Genomic DNA, 22,249 nt, shown 5'->3' with positions numbered 1-22,249 from the left:
TGAGAGGCCAAGATAGGAGGATCACAAGTTCAAGACCAATGTGCAGCAACTTAGCAAGACTCCCAGAAACTTAGCAAAGCCCTTTTATAAAATAAAAGGGATTGGGGGGTGGCCAGGTGTGGTGGTGTGCACTTGTAATCCCAGTACTTGGGAGCCTGAGACAGGAGGATCCAGGTTCGTGGCCAACCTCACCTTAGTGAGGCCCTCTGAAATTTAGTGAGACCCTATTTCAAAATAAAAAATAAAAAATAGGGCTGGGGGCATAGCTCAGAGGTAAAATGCCCCTGGGTTCAATCCCCAGTACTGCAAAATTGGGGGAGAGGGCTGGGGGTGTGGCCTGGAAGTAGAAAGCCACTACATTCAATCTCCAGTACCAAAACAAAAGGCAGTTAATTTGAATTTCAGATACATACAAGGAATACTTAAAATTATCATGCCTTATGTAATATTTGAACATAAACAGGTTCAATATATATTAAATGCTAATAAAGAAAGAAGCAGGATAGTGTGTATACATTAGTTAATGACCTATGTGCTATTTTATGTTCTAAAAACCAGTTTAAGTTTAGCCGGGCATGGTGGCGCATGCTTGTAATCCCAGCACTTGGGAGGCTGAGACAGGAGGATCGCACAAGTTCTCCAGCCTCACTACTGAGTGAGGCTCTCAGCAACTTAGTGAGACCCTGTTTCCAAATAAAATATAAAATAGGTCTGGGAGTATAGCCCGGAGGTAGAAAAGCCCCTGAGTTCCACCCCCAGTACTATAAAAAAAAATAAAAACCAGTTTATGTTTAAATATGACTATTCTGCCTGTTATATGAATAATGATTAAGAAAGAAAGGAGAGGATATTGCTATACGTGTCTAGCACCACCAGAATAGAGAAGAGTTGGCTACTGAAGATAGAATAAATATCAATACATTTGTTCTAAGGATATATTAAATTGTTATTGGTGATTTTCACAGGGTGGGCAGAATGCAAATATAGGAGGGGTTTTTTTTCTTTCCAAATCATATCCTCTTGTAATGTTTTAGGAGGAAAAACTGATAGCAATTCTGTACGCTCAAAAGTACAACAAAAAGCTGAAAGATAAGTGCAAATGTGAGAAAATGGTTACAAAATATGTGCAAGATTAAGTGTTAATATTTATCATGGAGAACATTTTCACTTCTGCATATATATTTCAGATTTAGGCAACAAGACAAACTATAAAATCAAAGATAATCACTTAAAATAGAAACATAGCAAGAAATAAAAATCAAATGTGATTAGGTTAATACTTTAACTTGAGACAGATGCTTTGCTGAATGTTTAACACCAATTATCTCATTAAATCCTTATTATAGCAATAGGAAGTACTATTATTATTATTATTCTCATTTAGCAGACAGGGATGATGGGACTTATAAGAATCAAATAACTTGCCTAAGATATAGCTAGCATTCTGACTAAGATTAACTTCATTACACTACACCACACTTGGATCTTAAAAAAAAAAAAGACATCTAGTATTTGAACAGCTTGTTCAATTTTTTTAACCATGAAAATTTTCACATGTAAAAATAGAGTTGATATAATGAATTCTCACTGCACCTGTCACTCCATTTTAATAATTTTTTATTTGAAGATTTAAAGAAGTTTATTAAAAGATAGAAATACAGAAAATAGAAATACAGCCCCATGCCAAAATAGCATGGGGGGGTGACTTGAATACACCACTCCATTTTAATAATTATTTACACTTTGCTATTTTTCATCAGTTCTTCCCTCAAACCCACACTTTTTACTTTTATCCTGGAGTATTTTTTCTTTCTTCCTTTTTTTTTTTTTCAGTACTGGGGATTGAACCCAGGGACACTATACCACTGAGTTATAACCTCAACCCTTTATTCTATATTGAGACAGAGTCTTGGTAAGTTGCTCAAGCTGGCCTTAAAATTCAAATGTTCCTGCCTCAGCCTCTCAAGTAGCCAGGAACACACTGCACCCGACTAGAGTATTTTTCTTAAATGCCAAGACATCATATTTTTTTTAACCTATAAATACAGTAGCATGTTTCTCTAATGCATAAGAATTTGAAGGAAAAGAAACAAGAGCACAGTAACATTGCCATGTCCCCCCAAATGAATAATTTTATAATATGCAACTAAATTCAACTCTCTTAATTGTCTCAGATGTATCTTTTATAGCTGCTCAAATAAAAATTTAAACATGATTTACATACTGCATGTTAAAATTCTTTTAAGTTTTTTTTTTTCCGGGTCTGGGGATGGAACCTGGGGGCGCTGGATCTCCAAGCTACACCCCCAGCCCCATTTTTTATTGTTTATTTTGAAACAGGTTCTCACTGATTTGCAAAGGCCCTCACTAAGTAGCTGAGGCTGTCCCCGAACTGCGATCCTCTGGCCTCAGCCTCCCAAATGCTGGGATTACAAGTGTGTGACACCACGCTCAGCTGTCTTAAGTTTCTTAGTTTATAACATTCCCCTTCCTTTGTTTCCCCTCCTTTGCCCATTGTTTTTAAATCTGGCTTTGCGAGCCAACTTTGTAACATGGCATGCATTTGCTGAAGAAGTGGGTCTATTTGTCTTGTAAATTTCTCACCTTCTTGATTGGGCTGACAGTGTCCTCCTTATGTCATTAACAGCTTCTTCCATCTCTCATACTTTCTGTAAGTGGGTAGTTAGATTGAGAAGCTTGACTTATTTCAGGTTCAGGTTTTTTAATTTGTCTATGTGTGTTGGTAAGGATAGCCTATTGGTTGTGTAACAGGTGTGTGTGTGTGTGTGTGTGTGTGTGTGTGTGTGTGTGTGTGTGTTATTGGAAATTAAACCCAGGGGCATTCTACCTCTGAGTTGCACCTCTAGCCCTATTTCATTTTATTTTGTACATTGAAACAGGCCTCGCTAAGTTGCAGAAAACATCACTAAGTTGCTGAGGCTGGCCATGAACCTACAATCCTCCACCTCACTAACAGCTTACTTTTTAAATAAACTTACTTTTTTTTAGTAAGCTGAGTACATGTAGATCAGTGAGTATCACTACCTGCTGAAGCTGTCCTTAAACCTGTGATCCTCCCATCTCGCCCTCCCAAGTACTGGGATACGGGCTTTGCCACCATTCCTAGCAAACTTTAATTTCTTACCCAATTCAAACTACCTCTTCTACTCCCCTTCTACTGCATCTGGCAAGCAGGGACCAACATAGAGGAAATTGTGCATGGCCTATCCTTTTATTCCATTTCTCCGACAGTCTCTATGGTGTCTCCCTGGTCCATGGGAAACACTGTACATTCCTGCTCAAGACAAACGGTGGTTATCCCCATGGAAACCTCAGCCCTTGCCCTGCTGCTGGGGCAGCTCCAGCCTGGCATTGGCCTCCAGAGTCCTCTCAGTCCTCCTAATTCCCTTGTCAGGCTCTCCCAAAAACTCACTTGGCAAATGCCTCTCCAGCCCAGCAAGCATCTGTCCAGAGTGAGTCCAGGGTCCCTTCCCGGCAAGTGCCCAAGCTCTCTTCCTCCCCTTCCTGCCTCTTCCCACTTGGCTCTGTGCCATGCAGACCAGGCACGGGATGCCACCAAGCTCTCTCTTTTTGTAAAGTGTCTCTGAAGATGAATGCCCTGGTGAGTCTCTGACCTTCTCTACAGGCTACTGGGAGTGACATCTGCTGGATAATGAAAATTATCTGCATCATAGCAAGGCCTGTGCACATCTTGAGAGCCTCTCTTTAAAACGTGCAGCTTCTTCTTGCCCCCTGTTGGCTTGCTACAGATATAGTCTCACTTCTTAGGCAACAGGACAATCCTAATCTACATCCATAGAAGTTTCTTAATATTTATCTTCTACTTTCACTTTATAAGCAATTTTGCTAAGCAGAACAGGATTTTCTATTTTAACACAAATGATTTAAAGAAAGTCAAATTTATGCAGTACTCCCAGGACATTTTTTCTTATATTAAGTGCCATACTAGTAAACATCATATAGGAAAGATAACACACTCTTTTCTTCTGTTCTTACTCAAGAAGACCAGGCAGCTTACCAAATGCCACGGCCCACGGAAGAACGAAACGGAAAACATTTCTAAAAACAGAAGATGAGGAAGCAGGCCACAGCGACATATCAATTAAATCATTTACAAAAAATTTGTGAATTAAGAAATATCAAGTCTTCTTTGACATTTCAGCCCTTGCACATAAAACTATGAATTTGTTTAATTCTCATGTTTTATAGGATATAACCTATAACCATTATAAAAAATGTGTTGAGGTCTATGTGGATTTTTAATTAATGAGTTTACAGTTGTAAAGTAGAGAACTGCTTCTGGGAGCCTTACATAGAAATAGAATTAGAAAGTGAAGAGAGGGCCTACTGCCTTGCTGGAGTCACCAAAAACATTTGCATTTTGCTCTTGATCAAAATAAGAGCAAACAACAAATTAGAGCTGCATGGTGGGAAATCAGTATCCATGGATAAATGCGGAGGTGAAAAAAGGCCAACTCCATCATATCAACTCAGATGTACACTGCAGTGGGTCAGTTGGGTCATGTTAAACTTACTCTAGACACGGCTGGTTAAATATGCCGAATCTCAGTTTTACATATATTCAAAAGACGTTTCTGGAATAAAGAAGGAAGAAAAAAGGGAGAGGAAACTGGAAAAAGGAAGGAAGGAGGAAAAATTGAGGAAGGGAAAGAAGAAAGGGAGATTGGTTTCTATTACCTCATTTCAGCAACTAAGAAAGCATAGATTGGCTAATGGCCTTTTTATAGTGTGGTAGAAACCTTTTAAAGTCTCACTGTGCAAGTTAAATAAAAGTAAGAGTTTAATAAAAATCGTGTTATGGTAGCAACTGAGAGGATGACAAAATGAGTCTGAAGAAGGGACATTGAGCATTTAGTTTTTATGGTTTTGTTTTTAACCCTGGCATCGTGAATTCACTTCATAACATTCCAGAATGTCAAGGCACTGATTCATTCTCATAGAAATGCTGTTTTCCAAGTCATTTGAATTTAGTTCCAAATGTATTTAAACAGAAAGGCATGCTAATTAATAGAAAGCAAACGTTCCATTAAGAAAGGCAATGTAGCCCACATGTTCAAAGGAACCTTGATAAAATAGAATTTCAGGACAAGACAGCATATTAGTCATTCTTCTCAGTTCACCCGCCACCCTTTGGAACTGGAGCTTGAACCTTGAACCTAGGCCCATTCTATCTCTGAGCTATTTTATTTTAGAAAATAGGGCTCCCAGCCAGGCGTGGTGGCACACGCTTGGGAGGTGGAGACAGGAGGATCGCGCAGGTTTGAAGCCAGCCGCGCTGGCGTAAGAGACCCTGTTTCAGAAATATAAAATGGGTCTGTGCTACCGCATCCTTTGCAGATCTTGAGAAAGCTCGATCAGGGGATCCTCAATGGCGTAGATCCCCCATGAAGAATGTCTAGCATTCCTTTCTTCAAAAAATTATTTTAGGATTATTTGGATTAATATGTATAATTGAAATTTTATGTATAAACATTATAACTAAAACTGATGGGCAGCGGCTTGTGAGAGACTCAGACAGCAAAGATCTTTTCCCAAGGATAAAGATATTGGGCCAAATATTAAGTTCAAACTGACCTTAGTTAGAGCCACTGTATAAGAGTAAGTTTGAGTTAGCCTTGTGAAGTGAGACAAAATACACTATGATTGTTTAAATGTCTAGCACCCTTGCCCTAAACTTTATAACAAATAATAACTTTTTCCCGTCCTTGGCAAACCTGCTTGCATGACTATGCCTTTGCTTTTCTGCCAACAAAAAAGGTATAAAAACATAACAAATCCTGAATAAAAGGAAGAAGGTTAAATCTATTTCGTGTGGTCATTCTTCTTTCATTATCAGCCTCGGTTTCCCCCTCATCAACACACGAACCCTGACTCTGCTAGGGCTGGACCTCGGCAGGTCTGGGAGTGTAGCCCGGAATAGAGGGGCTTTCAGGAACCCCAGTACCACCAAAAAAAAGAAAAAAAGAAAAGAAAAAGAAAGAAAGAAAGAAAGAAAGAAAGAAAGAAAGAAAGAAAGAAAGAAAGAAAGAAGGAAAATAGGGCTCCCCAGGCCTATTTAATTTTTTATTTTGAAACAGGGTTCCTCTAAGTTGCTAAGGCTGGCCTCAAACCTGTGAACCTCCTGTCTCATCTTCGCAAGTACTGTGATTATAGGTGCCTGGCTCTTCCCAACTCTTCATGGGCAGATTTTAAGTTATTCTTTGCCAGTATATGAGTCTTGGAGGTATATACTGAAAGAAGGTCATAGCCATGATCCTGTAGGGTTCACCTAGACCCCGCATCCTTCAAACTTTCCCCTTCCTTCCACCTCCACTGCCCAGGACCACCATCTCATCTGCTGTGCACATGCCACATGGTATTATCATCTTCCCTCATTTCATCCTCTTGGAGAAAGTTGTGACAATTGTGTTGTGGCCAAAGTTACCCTGCCCCTTGGGACATTCCTTTGATATTTTATGCACCCTCTAGTACTTCACTTACCACATGGATGATTATAATTTCTTGTCTATAGACTATATAAATAGAGCTCAGATTTATTTAGGAATCCTCACTGAACAGTCCTGTGTGTCCACACTCATGAAGGTCTGGCTTATACAATAAAAACTGAATAAAATAGATGTGATTCTTGAATTTTGGCATTATTCCATCTGCTAAGGAAGAGGATCATTGCATAAATCATAAAAATTAGAGATTGCAGAAGTGATATGAAGGAAAGAAGTAGGAACACAGGAGCTGGAACAGCAGAAGATTCAGAATCAGATGGAGGGTTTAGGAAAGTCTCTGAGAAATCAGTGTTTAACCGAGGTCATGATGAGGAGTTATTCAGGTTATTCTTGCTTGAGTGAGAAGAGGAATGTGCCTGCCTGGTGTGTGGGAAGCCCGGGGCCACTGGGTCTGGAATGGACTGAGCAAGGAGAGAGAGATGGGGTGGGGACAGAGGCCCAGATCTGTGGGACCCTGAGGCCACATTAAACATTTTGTATTTTATATCAAGTGCAAGCCACTGAACATGTAAAGTATATGGTTCCTGTGATTGTATTCTGTGCCTAGAGTGCTTACTGGCCAGTATTGAATATTTACAGATAAACTAAACATAAACAACAAAATGTGCATATATTTCATCTATGCTATTTATGAGTTATATCAACCTCAAGAAGCTAATTTACTATAATTTGATCTTAGGAAACACATGGCAAGAATTTGTTGGTTTTTGGTCATTTACCATTCCTTTTTCCTTTCTGCCTTCATTTTATTTTTAGTAATATGCTGTGTCAACTTGACTAAGCTAAGGGATACCCAAATAGCTCATAAGTGGATATTTATCTCATGGGCTGAGATTATGAAGGTGTTCCTGGAAGATGAGCATTTGAATCAGTATGTAAAAGTTTGGATGGGAATTATTCACTCTTTGGAGAGCCCAAATAGAATAAAAAGGGCAGAAAGAGGGAGGTCTTTGGATTCTAGAATTATACCAGGGTACCCCCAGTTCTCAGACCTTCATCCTAAGACTAAATCACACCACTGGCTTTCCTGGTTTTCCAGCTTACAGGCAGCATAGCGTAGGGTATGTTGGCCTCCATAATAATAAATCTAATCCCCATAATATATATATATATATATATATATATATATATATATATATATCCTATTGGAGCTGTTTCTCTGGAGAGTCCTCACTAATACACATATGTCCCCATTGTGTATATTCTCAGCTTCTTGTCCCCCCCACCCACCCAGGAGGCAGATATGAGAACAAGACGTTCCAACTGCTTTCCCTCTCTCAGGACTATGATTCTTGTTTGAGTAATTAATAGCAGGAACAATGTCTGAGAGAAATCATTTCAGCTTTTGGAAATTTTAAAAGATATGCATTTCAGGCTCTGATGCCCAGGGCTTCCGTGGTTTCAAGCCTGAGTCCCCAGCCTCTCTTCTTTCATCCTAATGAAAGTCCCACCGATTGACATGTTTTCATTAAAATGGCCAGCATGGGTTTTTGTCACTTGCGGTAGAAAAATAAATCATTATTAAATAAAAATGTATTTTAGCTTCTCTAAACGGTGATCACATTTTGTTCTCGAGTTTCCAAACCCTCTCTTTAGCTATTTTACTTATCTATAAAGTCTTTCATATTTTCTTCACTTCTCAAAACTGATTTAGTAAGTTGGAATATGCTTTCTTAGATGAAAGTTTTCAAAACAGCTTGTTCTCATTCTCTCTCTCCCCTCTCTCCCTCTCTTTTTCTTAAAATTTCTCAGGAAATTGCAGTTTTGTTTTTGCCCTGTTTGATATGCATTTTTGTCATTGTTGTTGTTTTATATATTCTATGGAAGACACTATTCACCTTTCTTTCAACGGTAATTTCCAAAGTGTGTTCCTCAGAACAGTGTTCCATGAGATGTTTCCTGATAAAAAGTGTCAATGATTGTTACATAAGGGTAAATGTCAAGAAAGGCTTTCAATGACTTTCCCAGTGTTTCACATTAAAAAAAAAAAAAAAAAAATTCAGCACTGGGGATGAAACCCAGGCAAACCCAGGCAGCACTGGAGATGGAAGGATGGAAGGAACCCAGGGGCATTCTGCCTTCTAAGATATACCCCTAGCCCTATTTTTTATCCTTTATTTTGAAACAGGATCTCACTAAGTTTCAGAGGGCCTCAGTAAGGAGCTGAGACTGGCCACAGACCTGTGATCCTCCTATATCAGCCTCCCAAGTAGTGGGATTACAAGCGTGAGCCACCATGCCTGGCTCAAATGTTCTCATCATGAAAACCCATTCTCTTGCAAAACTTATTTAAGAACTAGTATTTTGTAGAATCTACTTTGAGGAGTGTTGCTTTTGAAGCTTTAAGCAAAACAAACGTGGGGTTCTGTCTTTTTTTCCAGTGCCATCTCTTAATACTGCATCATGTACCTTTGGCAGTGAAACAATTCCTTTTTCTGTTTCTCCTATTTCAAATACACTTTGACTGACAGCTGGGTGTGGTGACACATGCCTGTAATCCCAGTTCACGGGAGGCGGAGACAGAGGATCACAGGTCTGTGGCCAGCCTCTGCAACTTAGGCCCCTCTGCAATCTACCAAGACTCTGTTTCAAAATTAAAAAAAAAAAAAAAATCAAACAGGGCTGAGAGTGCAGCTCCAGGTAGAATGCCCCTGGATTTCATCCCTATTCCTCCCAAAACACACACACTTTTTTTTAGTTATTATTCTTTATAGAATTTTTAAAGGCTTCTTTTCCAGCTCATCCTACTGTTTCATTTATTGTGAAAAATAATAGATTTGTTCTAGGAATGTTCATGACAGGCCTTTTAAGGACCATCAACATACTCTGAGAATAGCCACAATGCTTATGTTTCATTTGTAGTGTGTGTGTGTGTGTGTGTGTGTGTGTGTGTGTGTGTGTCTTCTGCTTGTCCTTACAATTAGGGGTGATATGGTATATGGTAGTGGGAAAACTCTTCAGCCAGTGCCGATATTTGCTCATGTATTATCAAACACATGCACAAACACAGAGAGGAAAAATATGTTCTGTTCTCAAGGCTGCCTCAGAGACACCCCGTTGCCTTCAGGGTGGTCCAAGCTACCCAAGCTGAGATGAAAAGCTTGGGTGGAGAGAGCTCTGGGGAGTGATTGTTCTCTCCCAGTGTGGCCTGGCTGGTCTAACAGTCTGTGAGGGCAGAAGGTCAGGGGTTCCAGAGAAGGGTCAAATTGATAGGAGCAGGTGCAGGGACTGAGGGTTAGCAGTGATGGCCTTGACCCTGGCCCAAGTAATGGCAGCTAAGCAATAGTGTCTTCACTCACTTACCAATTACCAATGAATTCATGTGATAAATATTATTGAGCAACTATTCTGTTAAGGCATTCTGCTTGGCTCCTGACTTCAAGAACTCACTGTCGTACTGGGTCACTAGGAACCTACAAGAAAAAGTACAATACAAAGTAGGAGCAAATGTTTTGTTTTGTTTTGTTTTGTATTAACTTAGGTGTCTAAATATACTCTATAATTGAATCTCATGTTGCTCTAAAATGCATTAACTGCTTCATAAATGTACTTTCATTTTTCTCTAGTAGCTGTAATTCATTCCCATCTACCACTTTATAGCGTTCGAGGGGGCTGTTTTTGTGTTTTGTTGCTTGGTGCTGAGCCTTGCTCAGGATAGACACGCTTTCTACCGTTGAGCTATATCCCCAGCCCTATAACATTTTGTTTTTATTTATTACTTATTTTGTGATACTGGGGATTGAATCCAGAGGCATTCTACCACTGAGCTATATCCCCAGCCTTTTTTATTTTTATTTTTATCTTGAGACAGGGTTTCACTAAGTTGCCCAGGCTGCCCTTGAACCTGTGATCTTTCTATCTCAGTCTCCTAAGCACTAGGATTATGGGCATGTACCACTGTGCCCAGCTCTTATAGCATTTTAAGTAGAATTTCAAAATATAACACAAAATTTAAATTACTAAAGATATCGGAAGCCGGGCGTGGTGGCGCAAGCTTGTAATCCCTGTGCTTGGGAGGCTGAGACGGGAGGATTGCACAGGTTCGAAGCCAGACTCAGCTACTTAGTGAGGTTCTCAGCAACTTAGTAACACCCTATTTCCAAATAAAAATATTAAAAAAATAGGTCTAGGAGTATAGCCCAGCCCAGAGGCAGAAAGACCCTCAGTTCCACCCCCAGTACCACCACCAAAAAAAAAAAAAAAAAAAGCTGGGTGTGGTACACACACTTGTAATCCCAGTACTTGGGAGGCTGAGACAGTTCATGGACAGCCTTAGCTACTTAGGCCCTTTGCAACTCAGTGAGACCCTGTTTCAAAAAAAGAGAGAGAGAGAATAAAAAAATAGGGCTAGAGATGTAGCTCAGAGGCAGAATGCCTCTGGGTTCCATCCCTAGTACTGCAAAAATAAATAAATAAATAAATTACTAAAAATATTTTTATGAAATCAAATATTCATTCTGTTGATGAGTATCACAGTAATTTTAATTTTTTTAAATGTTACAGTAAACATTCTTAAGCATATCTGATGGATATAAAATAATACCAATGATTCTATTTTACCAGCTGTGGTTCTTAGCTTGCATCTCCCTGACTGGCAGTGAAATTTGGTATATTTCATTTGCTTTAAGGCAATGTGAGATTCCATGAATTTGTTTAACTCCCTTTTAATGAAATCTAGTACAAGGCTACCACTAAGGCATGCCCTCAGTGAGTGATTAATCCTCTGCGCTGTGCTGGTGTTGCTTGGTTTCCTAACACTAACTTAGTTCCTACCTTTTAAGTTGGCATCTCCTTTGGAAATGGTTAAATCCTGAAGTGCTTATTTTTCTGTAGACCCCGTGTCTGCGATGCCTATAGTTGATCTACTGAGTTATAACACTCTCCAAGTCTCCCTGTGGGGTCTAGTATGTGGGATTTAACTAAAACCCAGCCCTCCTCAGCTAAGAGCCCAGTGAAGTCTCCACGATAGGCTAGAGGTTCCACTGACCCCCAAGTTTCAGGTTAGAGTTCTACTCTAAAATGGTGAACCATTCTTGTGCATCATATTAGTTCTCTGAAGCATCACCTCTACCTAGAGGCCTTAGCAGCCATGCTCCCCCTATAAACTGAACCCCTTTAACTAGCACAAGCAATTGGATGCAATTACAGCAAATCTGTCCCTCCCCCTTTGAACACCACCCTAGACCACTGACCAGCATCCTTGGAGGTCAGAGCCATGACCATATCATGATCCTGAGTCTGAGTCCAGCCTCCACTTCCTCCCCACAAACCAGACGGAGATCCTGTATGCTCTGAGGCTGGCCTGCTTGAGTAGGACATCTGTTCTTTTTCCTGAGTTATGAATATCCCATTTAAATGTTGTTGTTAATTGATTTGACCTTTTAAGCAAATAAAACTTGTCTTGCTTCTCTGGAAAAAAAAAAGTTAGCCGGGCGTGGTGGCGCATGCTTGTAATCCCCACGCTTGGGAGGTGGAGACAGGAGGATCACGCAGGTTCGAAGCCAGCCGTGCTGGCTTAAGAGACCCTGTTTCCAAATAAAAAAGTATAAAAAAATAGGTCTGGGAGTGTAGCCCGGAGGTAAAAGGGTTTCCAGGAACCCTAGTACCACCAAAAAAAAAAAAAAAAAAAAAAAAAAAGTTAGAAGATAGTAATGTGACAAATCTTTATTAAAAAATAAAGTGGGTACCAGAATGATTGGTACACACCTATAATCCCAGTACTTGGAAGGCTGAGACTGGAGGATTGCAGGTTCCAGACCAGCTTCAGCAATTTAGCAAGACTTGTAACCAAGCGAGACCTTGTTTCAAAATAAAAAGGGATAGGGATGTAGCTCAGAGATAGAATGCCTCTGGATTCAATGCCAAGTACCTAAAATTTAAAATTAAGTAATTAATTAAAAGAGAAAGTAGAACTTGATTCTCTCCTATCCAACCTCCCCTTGTGACTTACTGTTCTCTGACTGGGGTGCAAATGCTTCAACCCAGTTAGGTTCTTCATTTTAATGATGCTGGACAAGTATCTCAAGAGAAAGATCAAGTCTGATACTTCAGTGGACTTTTCTATTTTTTTCTTTTTTAAAATTTATTGGTGCATTATAATTATATATCATTATGAGATACAGAATGGTAGAGGCATACACACACGTAACTTTTCTATTTTAAGTCAGCATATTTCTTCTAATTCGGATATGTGGGAAAACTGTAGCACTTAGTTTACAAAACAGGCCATTTGGTAAGACAGTAACGTAGACAGAAAGTCCCGTAGAGTGGAACAGCACAAGAAAGCAAGGGATTTTATGCCAAGCTCATTCCAGGTACTCAAACATGGCCCAGTTCTGCACCAGAAGAGAAAAGTACAACAGTCCTCTAACCCCGTACTTTTTTCGGTTTTTATGCATGAAAGCATAGCCTGACCACTGCCCCTCACTGTCTTTCTAACACCTGCATTTGCAGGGTGTGGCTGTACTGCTAGATCCCATTTGTCTAGAGATATGTTATGCATATTCTAAAATTCTAAGAAACCACTGTTCCTTTAGGAACTGTCTGTTGTCATTTGGTACAAATCATTTACCAGCTCCAAGTGTTTTCATAATATATCTTAGGGGGGAAAAAAAGACCAAGTAGCACCTTGGAAAGCTTTGCAGAGAGAACATTATCATTGCAAATAACTAGTCATGTTTTATTGCTTTGACAGAACAAATGAATAAGAAATACTTGTTCCCATAAAAGCATAACTCTCACTCTGAGAATTCTGAGATTTGACTTGGTTATTAGTGGAAGGATTCTGAATCTTTTTCGTATTTGGAGGTCAAAGCCTCAACCTTCAAGTGGGAGGATTGGTCACATTTTTATATTCTCAAGATTTGGACAGTGTTTCAAATGCATTAAAAAGTGAATGATGGGTTTTTTTTGTTGGTTTGTTTGTTGTGTGTGGGGGGGGAGGGGTTGGTGGTACTGGGGTTCCTGGAAACCCTTCTACCTCTGGGCTACACTCCCAGACCTATTTTATACTTTTTGATATTTGGAAACAGGGTCTCTTAAGCCAGAGAGGCTGGCTTCAAACCTGCGCGATCCTCCTGTCTCCGCCTCCCAAGTGCAGGGATTACAAGCATGCGCCACCACGCCCGGCAGAATGATGGTTTTTAAAAAGTAGGTTTGGTGATGTGTGTGTGTGTGTGTGGGGGGGGTACTAGGGATTGAACCCAGGGATGTTCTACCTCTGAGCTACACACCCCTTACTTTGAAACAGAGTCTCACTACACTGCTGAGGGCCTCACTAATTTGCTGAAGCCGACCAGGAACCTGACATCCTCCGTTTCAGCCCCCGAAGTACTGAAATTAGAGGCATACATCACTACATGCAGCTGGCAGAATTTTTAAGCCTTTCTACAGTGTTTTGCTCTTCACTTGATCACCCTTCATTGCTACATAGCACTGGAGTGTATACTACCTTGACGAGTATTCTCATTCACTGTTCCCAGAGAGAAGAGGTGTTTCTTGAGAATGGAGAATAGGATACCTATTGCCCTATACACAACTGAAGGGAAAGGGTAATTTTATAAACTGATCAAAATTTGGAAACAAACCATAAAAATTCACAGAACATCCCTGTACCATCCCCCAGATGTAGAATTACTGCCTTAGGTCTGGCTTGAGGGGAAAAAAAAGTCTTTCCCCTGGCTAATAAATCTGTATCTGGCTGAGGGTCTTGGTTAATTAGGTCAGTGTTTTCAAAGCGCCTCAGACTGTACTTGGGAGGCTGAGACAGGAGCATGACAGGTTCAAGGCCAGCTTTGGTAGCTTTAGCCAGGCCCTTTGCAACTTAGTGATATCCTGTTTCAAAAATAAAATAGGGCTGGGGGTGTAGCTCAGAGATAGAATGCCACTTGGTTCAATTCCCAGCACCAAAAAAAAAAAGTGCCTCACAAATAGGTAAGTTTAATAGTGAGTAGTCACAACAGTAACTAAGCAGAATCATATGGTTCATTTTCAAATTCCTTTTAATCCTTCTGATTACATCAGGAGATATTTTCATTTTTTAGACTGCCAAGATTTTTTTCATCTTCTTAAAAATGGATGAGTTCTAGGTAGGGGGAGTGGTTGATGCTAGTCCTTTTATTACCTAATCTCAGCGTGGCATCCTGTCTCTCTGCTATTTTCTATTTGGTAGAAGTAAATCTAACCAACACAAGTGCATGAATATCAGGAGGCAGGGATCATTTTAATCATTTTAGAGACACTAAAATCATCAGTTTTCTTCATGGACAAATAAGCTCCATGGAGGTGGAGATAACATCTTATTTATTATTGGTATTCCCAGCACTGGCCACAGTGTCTGAAAATTAAAACTGTTTCAGGTAGGGTAGGTAGGTAGGTAGGTAGGTAGGAAGGAAGGAAGGAAGGAGTGGTGGTGGTTTTGGTGTCTCTGTGGGTTCTTTTTCTAGCCCATTATAGAAATAGTGTGTCAGAAAATCCTGAATTCACTGCTAAAGTAGGATTTATTAGAGCCACAGGACAGTGCCTCATGCAAGGAGAAGAGTGAGAGAGAGTACTTGAGGGAAATACTCTTGTCCTCTGGACCTTGAGGCTTATAGGTAGATTTTGGCTTTTTTATCTTGTGGGAAACAAGATGTGAGAACAAGCTGGCCAATTACAACAGGATATGTCTTCATCAGCTGTTTGGATGAAGGTCACAGGGTCTTTCTCTGAATTCTGACTGCCGGAGACTGGAGGAGGAAGGGAGGAAGGAAGAAGGAAATAGAAGTGAAAAGACCAGGCAAGGATGGTCTGCTAATTCCCAGAAAGCAGGGAATGCTTTTTTCATTTATATTTTTTCACTTTTTTTTTCTTTACTGGGGTAGAACTTAGGTGCATTCTTCCTCTAAGCTACACACCCAGCTCTATTTTTTATTTTTTATTCTTTATTTTTTGAAATAGTTTCACTGCGTTGCAAAGGGCCTCACTAAATAGCTGATACTGGCCACAAACTGTGATCCTCCTGTCTCAACCTCTCAAATGCTGGGATTACAAGCATGCACCGCCATGCCCGGCTTCACTTTTTATTTGTTTGTTGTACTGAAGATTGAACCCAGGGCCTCATGAGTGCTAGATAAGGGCTCTACCCCTGAGCTACATCCCCAGCTGCAGCGAATGGTTCTTTAGGTACGGAAAACAACATAAATGAGCCTCCAGGGAAACAGGAACCATTCCATGAAGAGACAGCACCACCATCCCGCTCCCAGGTTAACTTCTATGGATGATGTGATGAACAGTTGAGCTATAAAATAACACAGTGAGTCATTCCCTGGCTGCAGTTCTTAGTAGTTACAGGGACTCTTGTGAAGGACCTGGGATCCTTAAAGAATAGATCAAAGAAAACTCTGAAATGCTTTCTTCCCCCGACTTGCAGGATTCAGCAAGAAGTGACATTGAATGTATATAGGCCACTATGCTTGTCAGCTCTGTGTAACTATAACAAGTATCTGAGATAATCAACTTATAAAGAGAAAGGGGCTATTTATTCCTCATGGTTTTGTAGGTTTCCGTTCATGGTTGGTTGACCCTGTTGCTTCTGGGCCTGTGGCAAGGCAGCACATCATGGCAAGGAGTAGGTGGTAGAAGAAAGCTGTCCACCTCACTTCAGGAAAGCTACGGAGAGATGAAGAGACCACTATGCCCCAGTCTCCTTTAAGGGATCCCCCAGTAACCCCACCTCTTCATGTTTCTACAACCTTCCAATAACATCAAGCTGGGAAACAAGCCCTTAGTATATAGCCTTTGGGGGACATTCCAGGTACAAACAAGAGAAGCCACTTTGTCATTTAACATTAAAAAGTAAATATATTACCTAGTCATAAATTATTTATGAGCTTAATTTTAATGGCTTCATAATATTAAGCAGATATACCATAAGCTATTCAACCACTACTATGCTATTACATTTATGGATTCTACCTTTTCCACTATTATATATAATGCTGTAGTCAATGTTTATACAAATTTATATTTTCATAATTATATAAATATCTCCTTAGGTTAAAGTCCTAGAAGTGGAATTTCAGAGTAAAGAGTATGGATGTTTGTATGTTTGTATGTACAATCAAACTGCCCCCAGAAACAATGTATAATTAATTCTCAAAGTGCCTGTTTCCATATATTTGCTGAGGCAAAGTTTTAACTATCTTTATAAAGTTGCCAGGCTGACAGCTAAGAAATAACAACTTATTATTGTGTTCATTATATGTTATAGTTGTCAATACTCCTCACAAAATATCTCTGACTTTCTGCCTTCAAGAAAATAGAAAGATTGAATATCGTGGCCCTTGGAGTTAGGTGAGACCATGTGACCTGTTCTGGTCAGTGAGTTGTGAAATGGAATGATATACATAACTTCTGGACTGAATATCCCATAGCTGGAACAAGACCCTACAGAGTTCTCTCACACATCTGCAACTGGTTACTAACAATGTTTCAGAAAGTAGCCAAGGTCCCATAATTGATTAATGCAGACATTGGTTAAAGGTCCCATATTAATCAATTCTGTAGAACAACATGGAACAGAGCCTCCAGCTAAGCCATGATAGATAATGAGCAAAAAATAAAATGTCGCTGCTTTAAACCACCAAAATTTGGGATTGGGTGTTAGAGCAGCATTACCTAGACCATCTTGACTAAAACACTAAACAGCTTTATCACTGCTGATATTGAATACATTTTCCTATTTAATGACTTCCATTTTGTGAATTTTCTGCTCAGGTCCTTGCACATTCACTTTTTAGACTTATGACCCTCAACTACACATTTGTTAAAGTTGTGCCTGATTTTGTTGAGGTATGGGGAAAAAGATAAGTCTGTGAGCTACAACATAGAGTGAAAGTTTACCACAATAGACTAAAGCCTCAGGCCAAGATTCTCAAATGGGCATTTATGAATTTACTTTGAAGAAATCTCTGTATGTGAATCCTTTGCCACAGAGATGTTTTCTTTTTAAAGTAATATGCTTTCATTTCAAGGATAATGTCAAAAGTTAATCTAAGCATACTCTGGCTCATTTGAATAGCAACGTTATACCAGCTATTTATTTATTTTAATCCTGAGGATGGAACTCAGGATATTCTACCTCTGAACTACACCCAAGCCTTTTATAATTTTGATTTTGAAACAGGATCTCGCTAGGTTGCTGAAAGTCTCCCTAAATTGCTAAGGCTGTTATTGAACCTGCAATCCTCTTGTCTTAGCCTCTCAAATACTGGGATTACAAGTGTGTGTCACCACACCCATCTTGCCTGCTATTTGTTTTTGCAATTCATATGGTGTCTTATGGATGTTAACACTATTTTTATTCACATAAACTAATAAGAAAAGAACAAATGTGAATCTAATACACAAAGTAGGGGTGGCAGATGATGTCTGAGTATATCATCCCCTGTAAGATTAGAGGTTGCACAGCGGAATAACTAAAGAACGAGGTAAGAGCACTCCGTAATCCCATAGCCTACATCAGCACACACAGACTCAACTCAAAACATCTGGCCCGGCACTTGGCATTATTTTTATGTTGTCACTTGTCTCAGTTATGGTTCTCTGCCTGCAAACAACAGTAATAGGCCCTCTCACATTCCAGTAAGAAAGAGGTGATTGGAATAATATAAGAAAATGCAGAATTAAAAACCAACAGCCTGAACAAAGCAGACCCAGAAAGGACCACACCAGGGGGTCTCCAGGGATCTCAGTACCAGGAATTCCTGGGTCAGAACATTTTGGAGGCTGCCAACACAGTGACTCAGCACCAGCCGTCTCCTGTGTGTCTGTATATTCTAGAGTCAAATGCCTTGCTTCTTTTGGGTCATGTGCTTTTTATTTGGCTGTGGTGATGGGGAGATGTTTGAGACTCAAAAATGCTCAAGACATCCACAAGCCTGGCTAAAAAAAAAAGTTATAAATTCTCAAAGTTTGTGAGAAATATGAAGGGCCATTTCTACAGGGTTGTGGGATTTAATTCTTCCATGGTGGAGAAGTACATAACCTTTCCTTATGATAGAAAGCAGACTAAAATGAACACCCAGAGAAGCATTCAGAAAGAACATAAATTATAAAAGAGCAAACCTCAGCCTGATGAGAATGTTGAAAAAAGGAAGTAGTCGATGAAAAGGAGGAGGGAGAAAAGAGGGACAGAGAGAGCCGATTATGGCTACGTGGGGCTGTCTTTGTCACGCTCAAAAAAAAAAAAAAAAAAAACAGTATTGCAGAAAAATATAATCAGTGGAACTTAAATATCTATTTAAATATGAATATTAGCTCATCTCTTGCTAAGACATTAAACTTGGAATATATATTTAATATAGAGCTCACTCTTTAGAATACATGTTACTGCACTGGGGGTATAGCTGAGTGGTAGAACATTTGCCTTGTATGCATGAGACCTTGGGTTTTAGCCCCAAAACTTTAAGAAAAAAAAAAGACATTTAATTTAGAGTTTAAACACCTTTCTCTGTTCTATCATCCTTTGTGGTTCCCACCAAATTCCTTTCTCCACTCTCTCCCACTATTTCAGGAAGCTCTATATCTTCTCCACTTGTACTTACATTTCTTCTTACAGTTACAGATATCTGTTGAACATCTCTGAATTCTTTCTTTTTTCTTTGCCCTAGTACCTGAATTCTACACAACTAAGAAGTGTCCCAGAAATTATCCAGAAAACATCAAGACCAAGGCAATGAATCAAATTCATAATCATTTTCCTATAACATTGATTGTATGTCACCAGTATTTTTTTATGATTTCCCTGTGACTTCCTTTTTGAGCCAAGGTTATTTAAAATGTGTAGTTTAATTTCCAAGTATTTGAGTATTTTCCAGTTATCTTTCTGTTATTAGTACTTATTTTTTATATGGCTCAGGAGCATATTTTTACATTTTATTTTGAGGTGGGATGTTCTATAAACACCAATTAGGTCAGGTTGGTTGATCTTTAATTAATAACGGTTTAGCATTATTAATTAAAATTCAAAGCCGGAGCTGTTATGTATCCTTACTTACCTACCAATATCTATTCTCTGACATCTTTCCTTACTTTTCTATGGACTCATAATGAATTTGCTTTTGAAGAAACCCTACTGTGTTTCTCTCAATTACAAAGTAATAATGCCCAAACAATTAACGTATTACATCTTTTTTTTTTTTCTTGGTACTAGGGATTGGACCAAGGGGTGTTCTACCTCAGAGCTACACCTCCAGTCCTATTTATTTATTATTTATTTTATTTTTAAAATAGGATCTTGCCATGTTTCTGAGGCTGGCCTTGATTCTGCAATCCTTCTGTTCCAGCCTCCCAAGCATTGGGATTACAGGGATGTGCAACCATGCCTGGGTTGTATTGCACCTCTAGAAAGAAAGGAAAGGAAGAAAGGAAGGAAGAAAGAGAGAGAAAAAGAAAGAAGAAATTCTGACTCAGCAAGTACACATTTAGAAATTTACCCTGGGAAAAATAATCTTAATGGTTCCCAAAGATATTAATTTTATTGATGTTTATATCAGAGAAAAATTGGAAGCAATTTAATGTTCAAAATAGAGAATTGTGAAATAATTGTTTTCTGTATCTATACAGTGGAATACTATGCAGCTATTAACATAATATAGTAAAGGAATTTTGTACTGTTGTAGAAAATAAATAAGTATGTAGATTTGATCTGAAAAGCTCCTTCTGAGGCACTAACAATGTAATATAACTATGTGATTTTTAATATAAAAATGTCCAAAAAATATCATTATTCCAAGCTGAGCATGGTGCCCACACTTGTAATCCCAGCATTTGGGAGGCTGACAGGAGGATCACAGTTCTCAAACAGCATCAGCTACCTAATGAGGTTTTTTGAAACTCATTTGAGACCTTGTTTCAAAGTATAAAAAATAGAGCTGGGCGTAGTGGCCCATGCTTGTAATCCCAGTATTCAGGAGGCTAAATAAATAAACAGGAGGATCACAGTTCTTGGCCTGCCTCAGCTACTTAGTGAGGCCCTTTGCAACTCAGTGAGATCCTGTTTAAAAATAAAGAATAAAATATAGGGCTGGGGGTGTAGCTTGGAGGTAGAATGCCCCTGGATTCTATCCCCAATACCACAAAAATAAATAAATAGATGATAGATAGATAGATAGATAGAGATAGATATAGATAGATAAATTACATTTTTAAAAGTATAAAAAATAAGGCTGGGGGTGTAGTTCGTACATAGAATGCCCCTGGGCCCCATCCCCAGTACCAAGAAAAAAATACCATTACACTTTCATATTAATATTCACTGAGAAATGTACTGGTATTGGGAAGAGAGTTTAAAAAGTATTAATGTATCAGTCCTGGGAAAGATGTCCAACCTTGAAACATATCGTCTTTACTAAGAAAGCCAGGGTTAGCCAACATGTCCTTGCATTCCTAAGAACAATTTAACACATTGTGGGGGAAAAGACGAAATGTAAAAGTCTGTGTTTGAAGACAGAGATGCCTCCCCCCTCCGGCCATAAATCTGGGTCTGTGTTTGAAGATAGAGATGTTTCCCCCTTTCAGGCCATAAACCCAGCTGGAGAAATAACAGAAGCAGAGCGCTGGCAATAAGGTGTAACATGATCTCCAAAAATCAAAGGGACCTGCTGGACTTAGACAGGATAAAAATTCAGGAAACTGGAATTTGTTGGCATTTTCGTTCGAATTGCCCCCCTGTGTCTGCTCTGGCACAGGGCTGTGACTATCTCTATATTTCTATCTTTTAATAAACTTCTTTAAATCTGCAGCAGCTGTCCAAGCGATGAATACTTATTCTTAGCTTAGGACAAGAATCCACGGTTTTTCTGTTTGTCTCTGTGTGTCTGGTGGTAGGGGGGGATTATTTCACACCACACACCTTTCGCCCCCCCCCAACCTATCCCCTGCAACAAGAAATAATTAACTTGGCATAAAACTTACACTTTAAAATGTACAATTGAGCACGCTGCCAGCGTCCAGCCCGCTCTGCTCGCCGCGCCCGCCCGCAACCCGCTCACCAAGGCCACTGTTCAGCAGCTGGAAGGAAGATGGCGCCTGACGGGCAGCAAAGGCTTCGACGAGTACATGAAGGAGCTAGGAGTGGGACTGACCATGCGAAAAATGGGTGCCATGGCTAAACCAGATTGTATCATCACTGTCAACGGCCAAAGCCTCAACATAAAAACTGAAAGCACTTTGAAAACAACGCAGTTTTCCTGTACCCTGGGAGATAAGTTTGAAGAAACTACAGCTGATGGCAGGAAAACTCAGATGGTTTGCAACTTTGTAGATGGTGCATTGGTTCAGCATCAGGAGTGGGATGGAAAGGAAAGCACAATCTCAAGAAAATTTAAGATGGGAAACTAGTGGTGGCGTGCGTCATGAACAATGTCACCTGTACTCGAGTCTTTGAAAAAGTAGAATAAAAATTTCATCATTACTTTGGACAGGAATTAGCTGCAAAAATGAACAGCTCAGTTCAATGAGCAAATCTCCATGCCACTTTTTTTTTTTCGTTACTGTGTTCAGTTATTTCTTTATCGCAAACATTTTACGTACAACTATTTCAAAGTGTTGGTTTAATTAGAATCATCCCTTTGGTTAGTAAATAAATGTGTTTGTGCTAAAAAAAAAAAAAAAAAAAAAGTACAATTTATGCTGGGCATGGTGGCGCACGCTTGTAGTCCCCG

The 22,249-nt window shown here is 39.5% G+C and overlaps 1 protein-coding gene across 1 annotated transcript; it reads left to right on the top strand.

The window, feature by feature from the left end:
* Positions 1-21,644: 21,644 nt before the first annotated feature.
* LOC308269930 (fatty acid-binding protein 5-like) lies at positions 21,645-21,926 on the top strand (the record flags this gene model as incomplete). Its single annotated transcript, XM_080705492.1, has 1 exon — positions 21,645-21,926. The coding sequence occupies one exon, from the start codon at positions 21,645-21,647 to the stop codon at positions 21,924-21,926; it is 282 nt and encodes a 93-aa protein (XP_080561618.1).
* Between the last annotated feature and the right edge of the window lie 323 nt (positions 21,927-22,249).

Source organism: Muscardinus avellanarius (genome assembly GCF_963383645.1).
Source record: "Muscardinus avellanarius genome assembly, chromosome: 11".
Lineage (NCBI taxonomy): Eukaryota > Metazoa > Chordata > Mammalia > Rodentia > Gliridae > Muscardinus > Muscardinus avellanarius.
The sequence above is the reverse complement of the archived record's forward strand: the minus strand, read 5'-3'. Positions and strand labels throughout refer to the sequence as shown.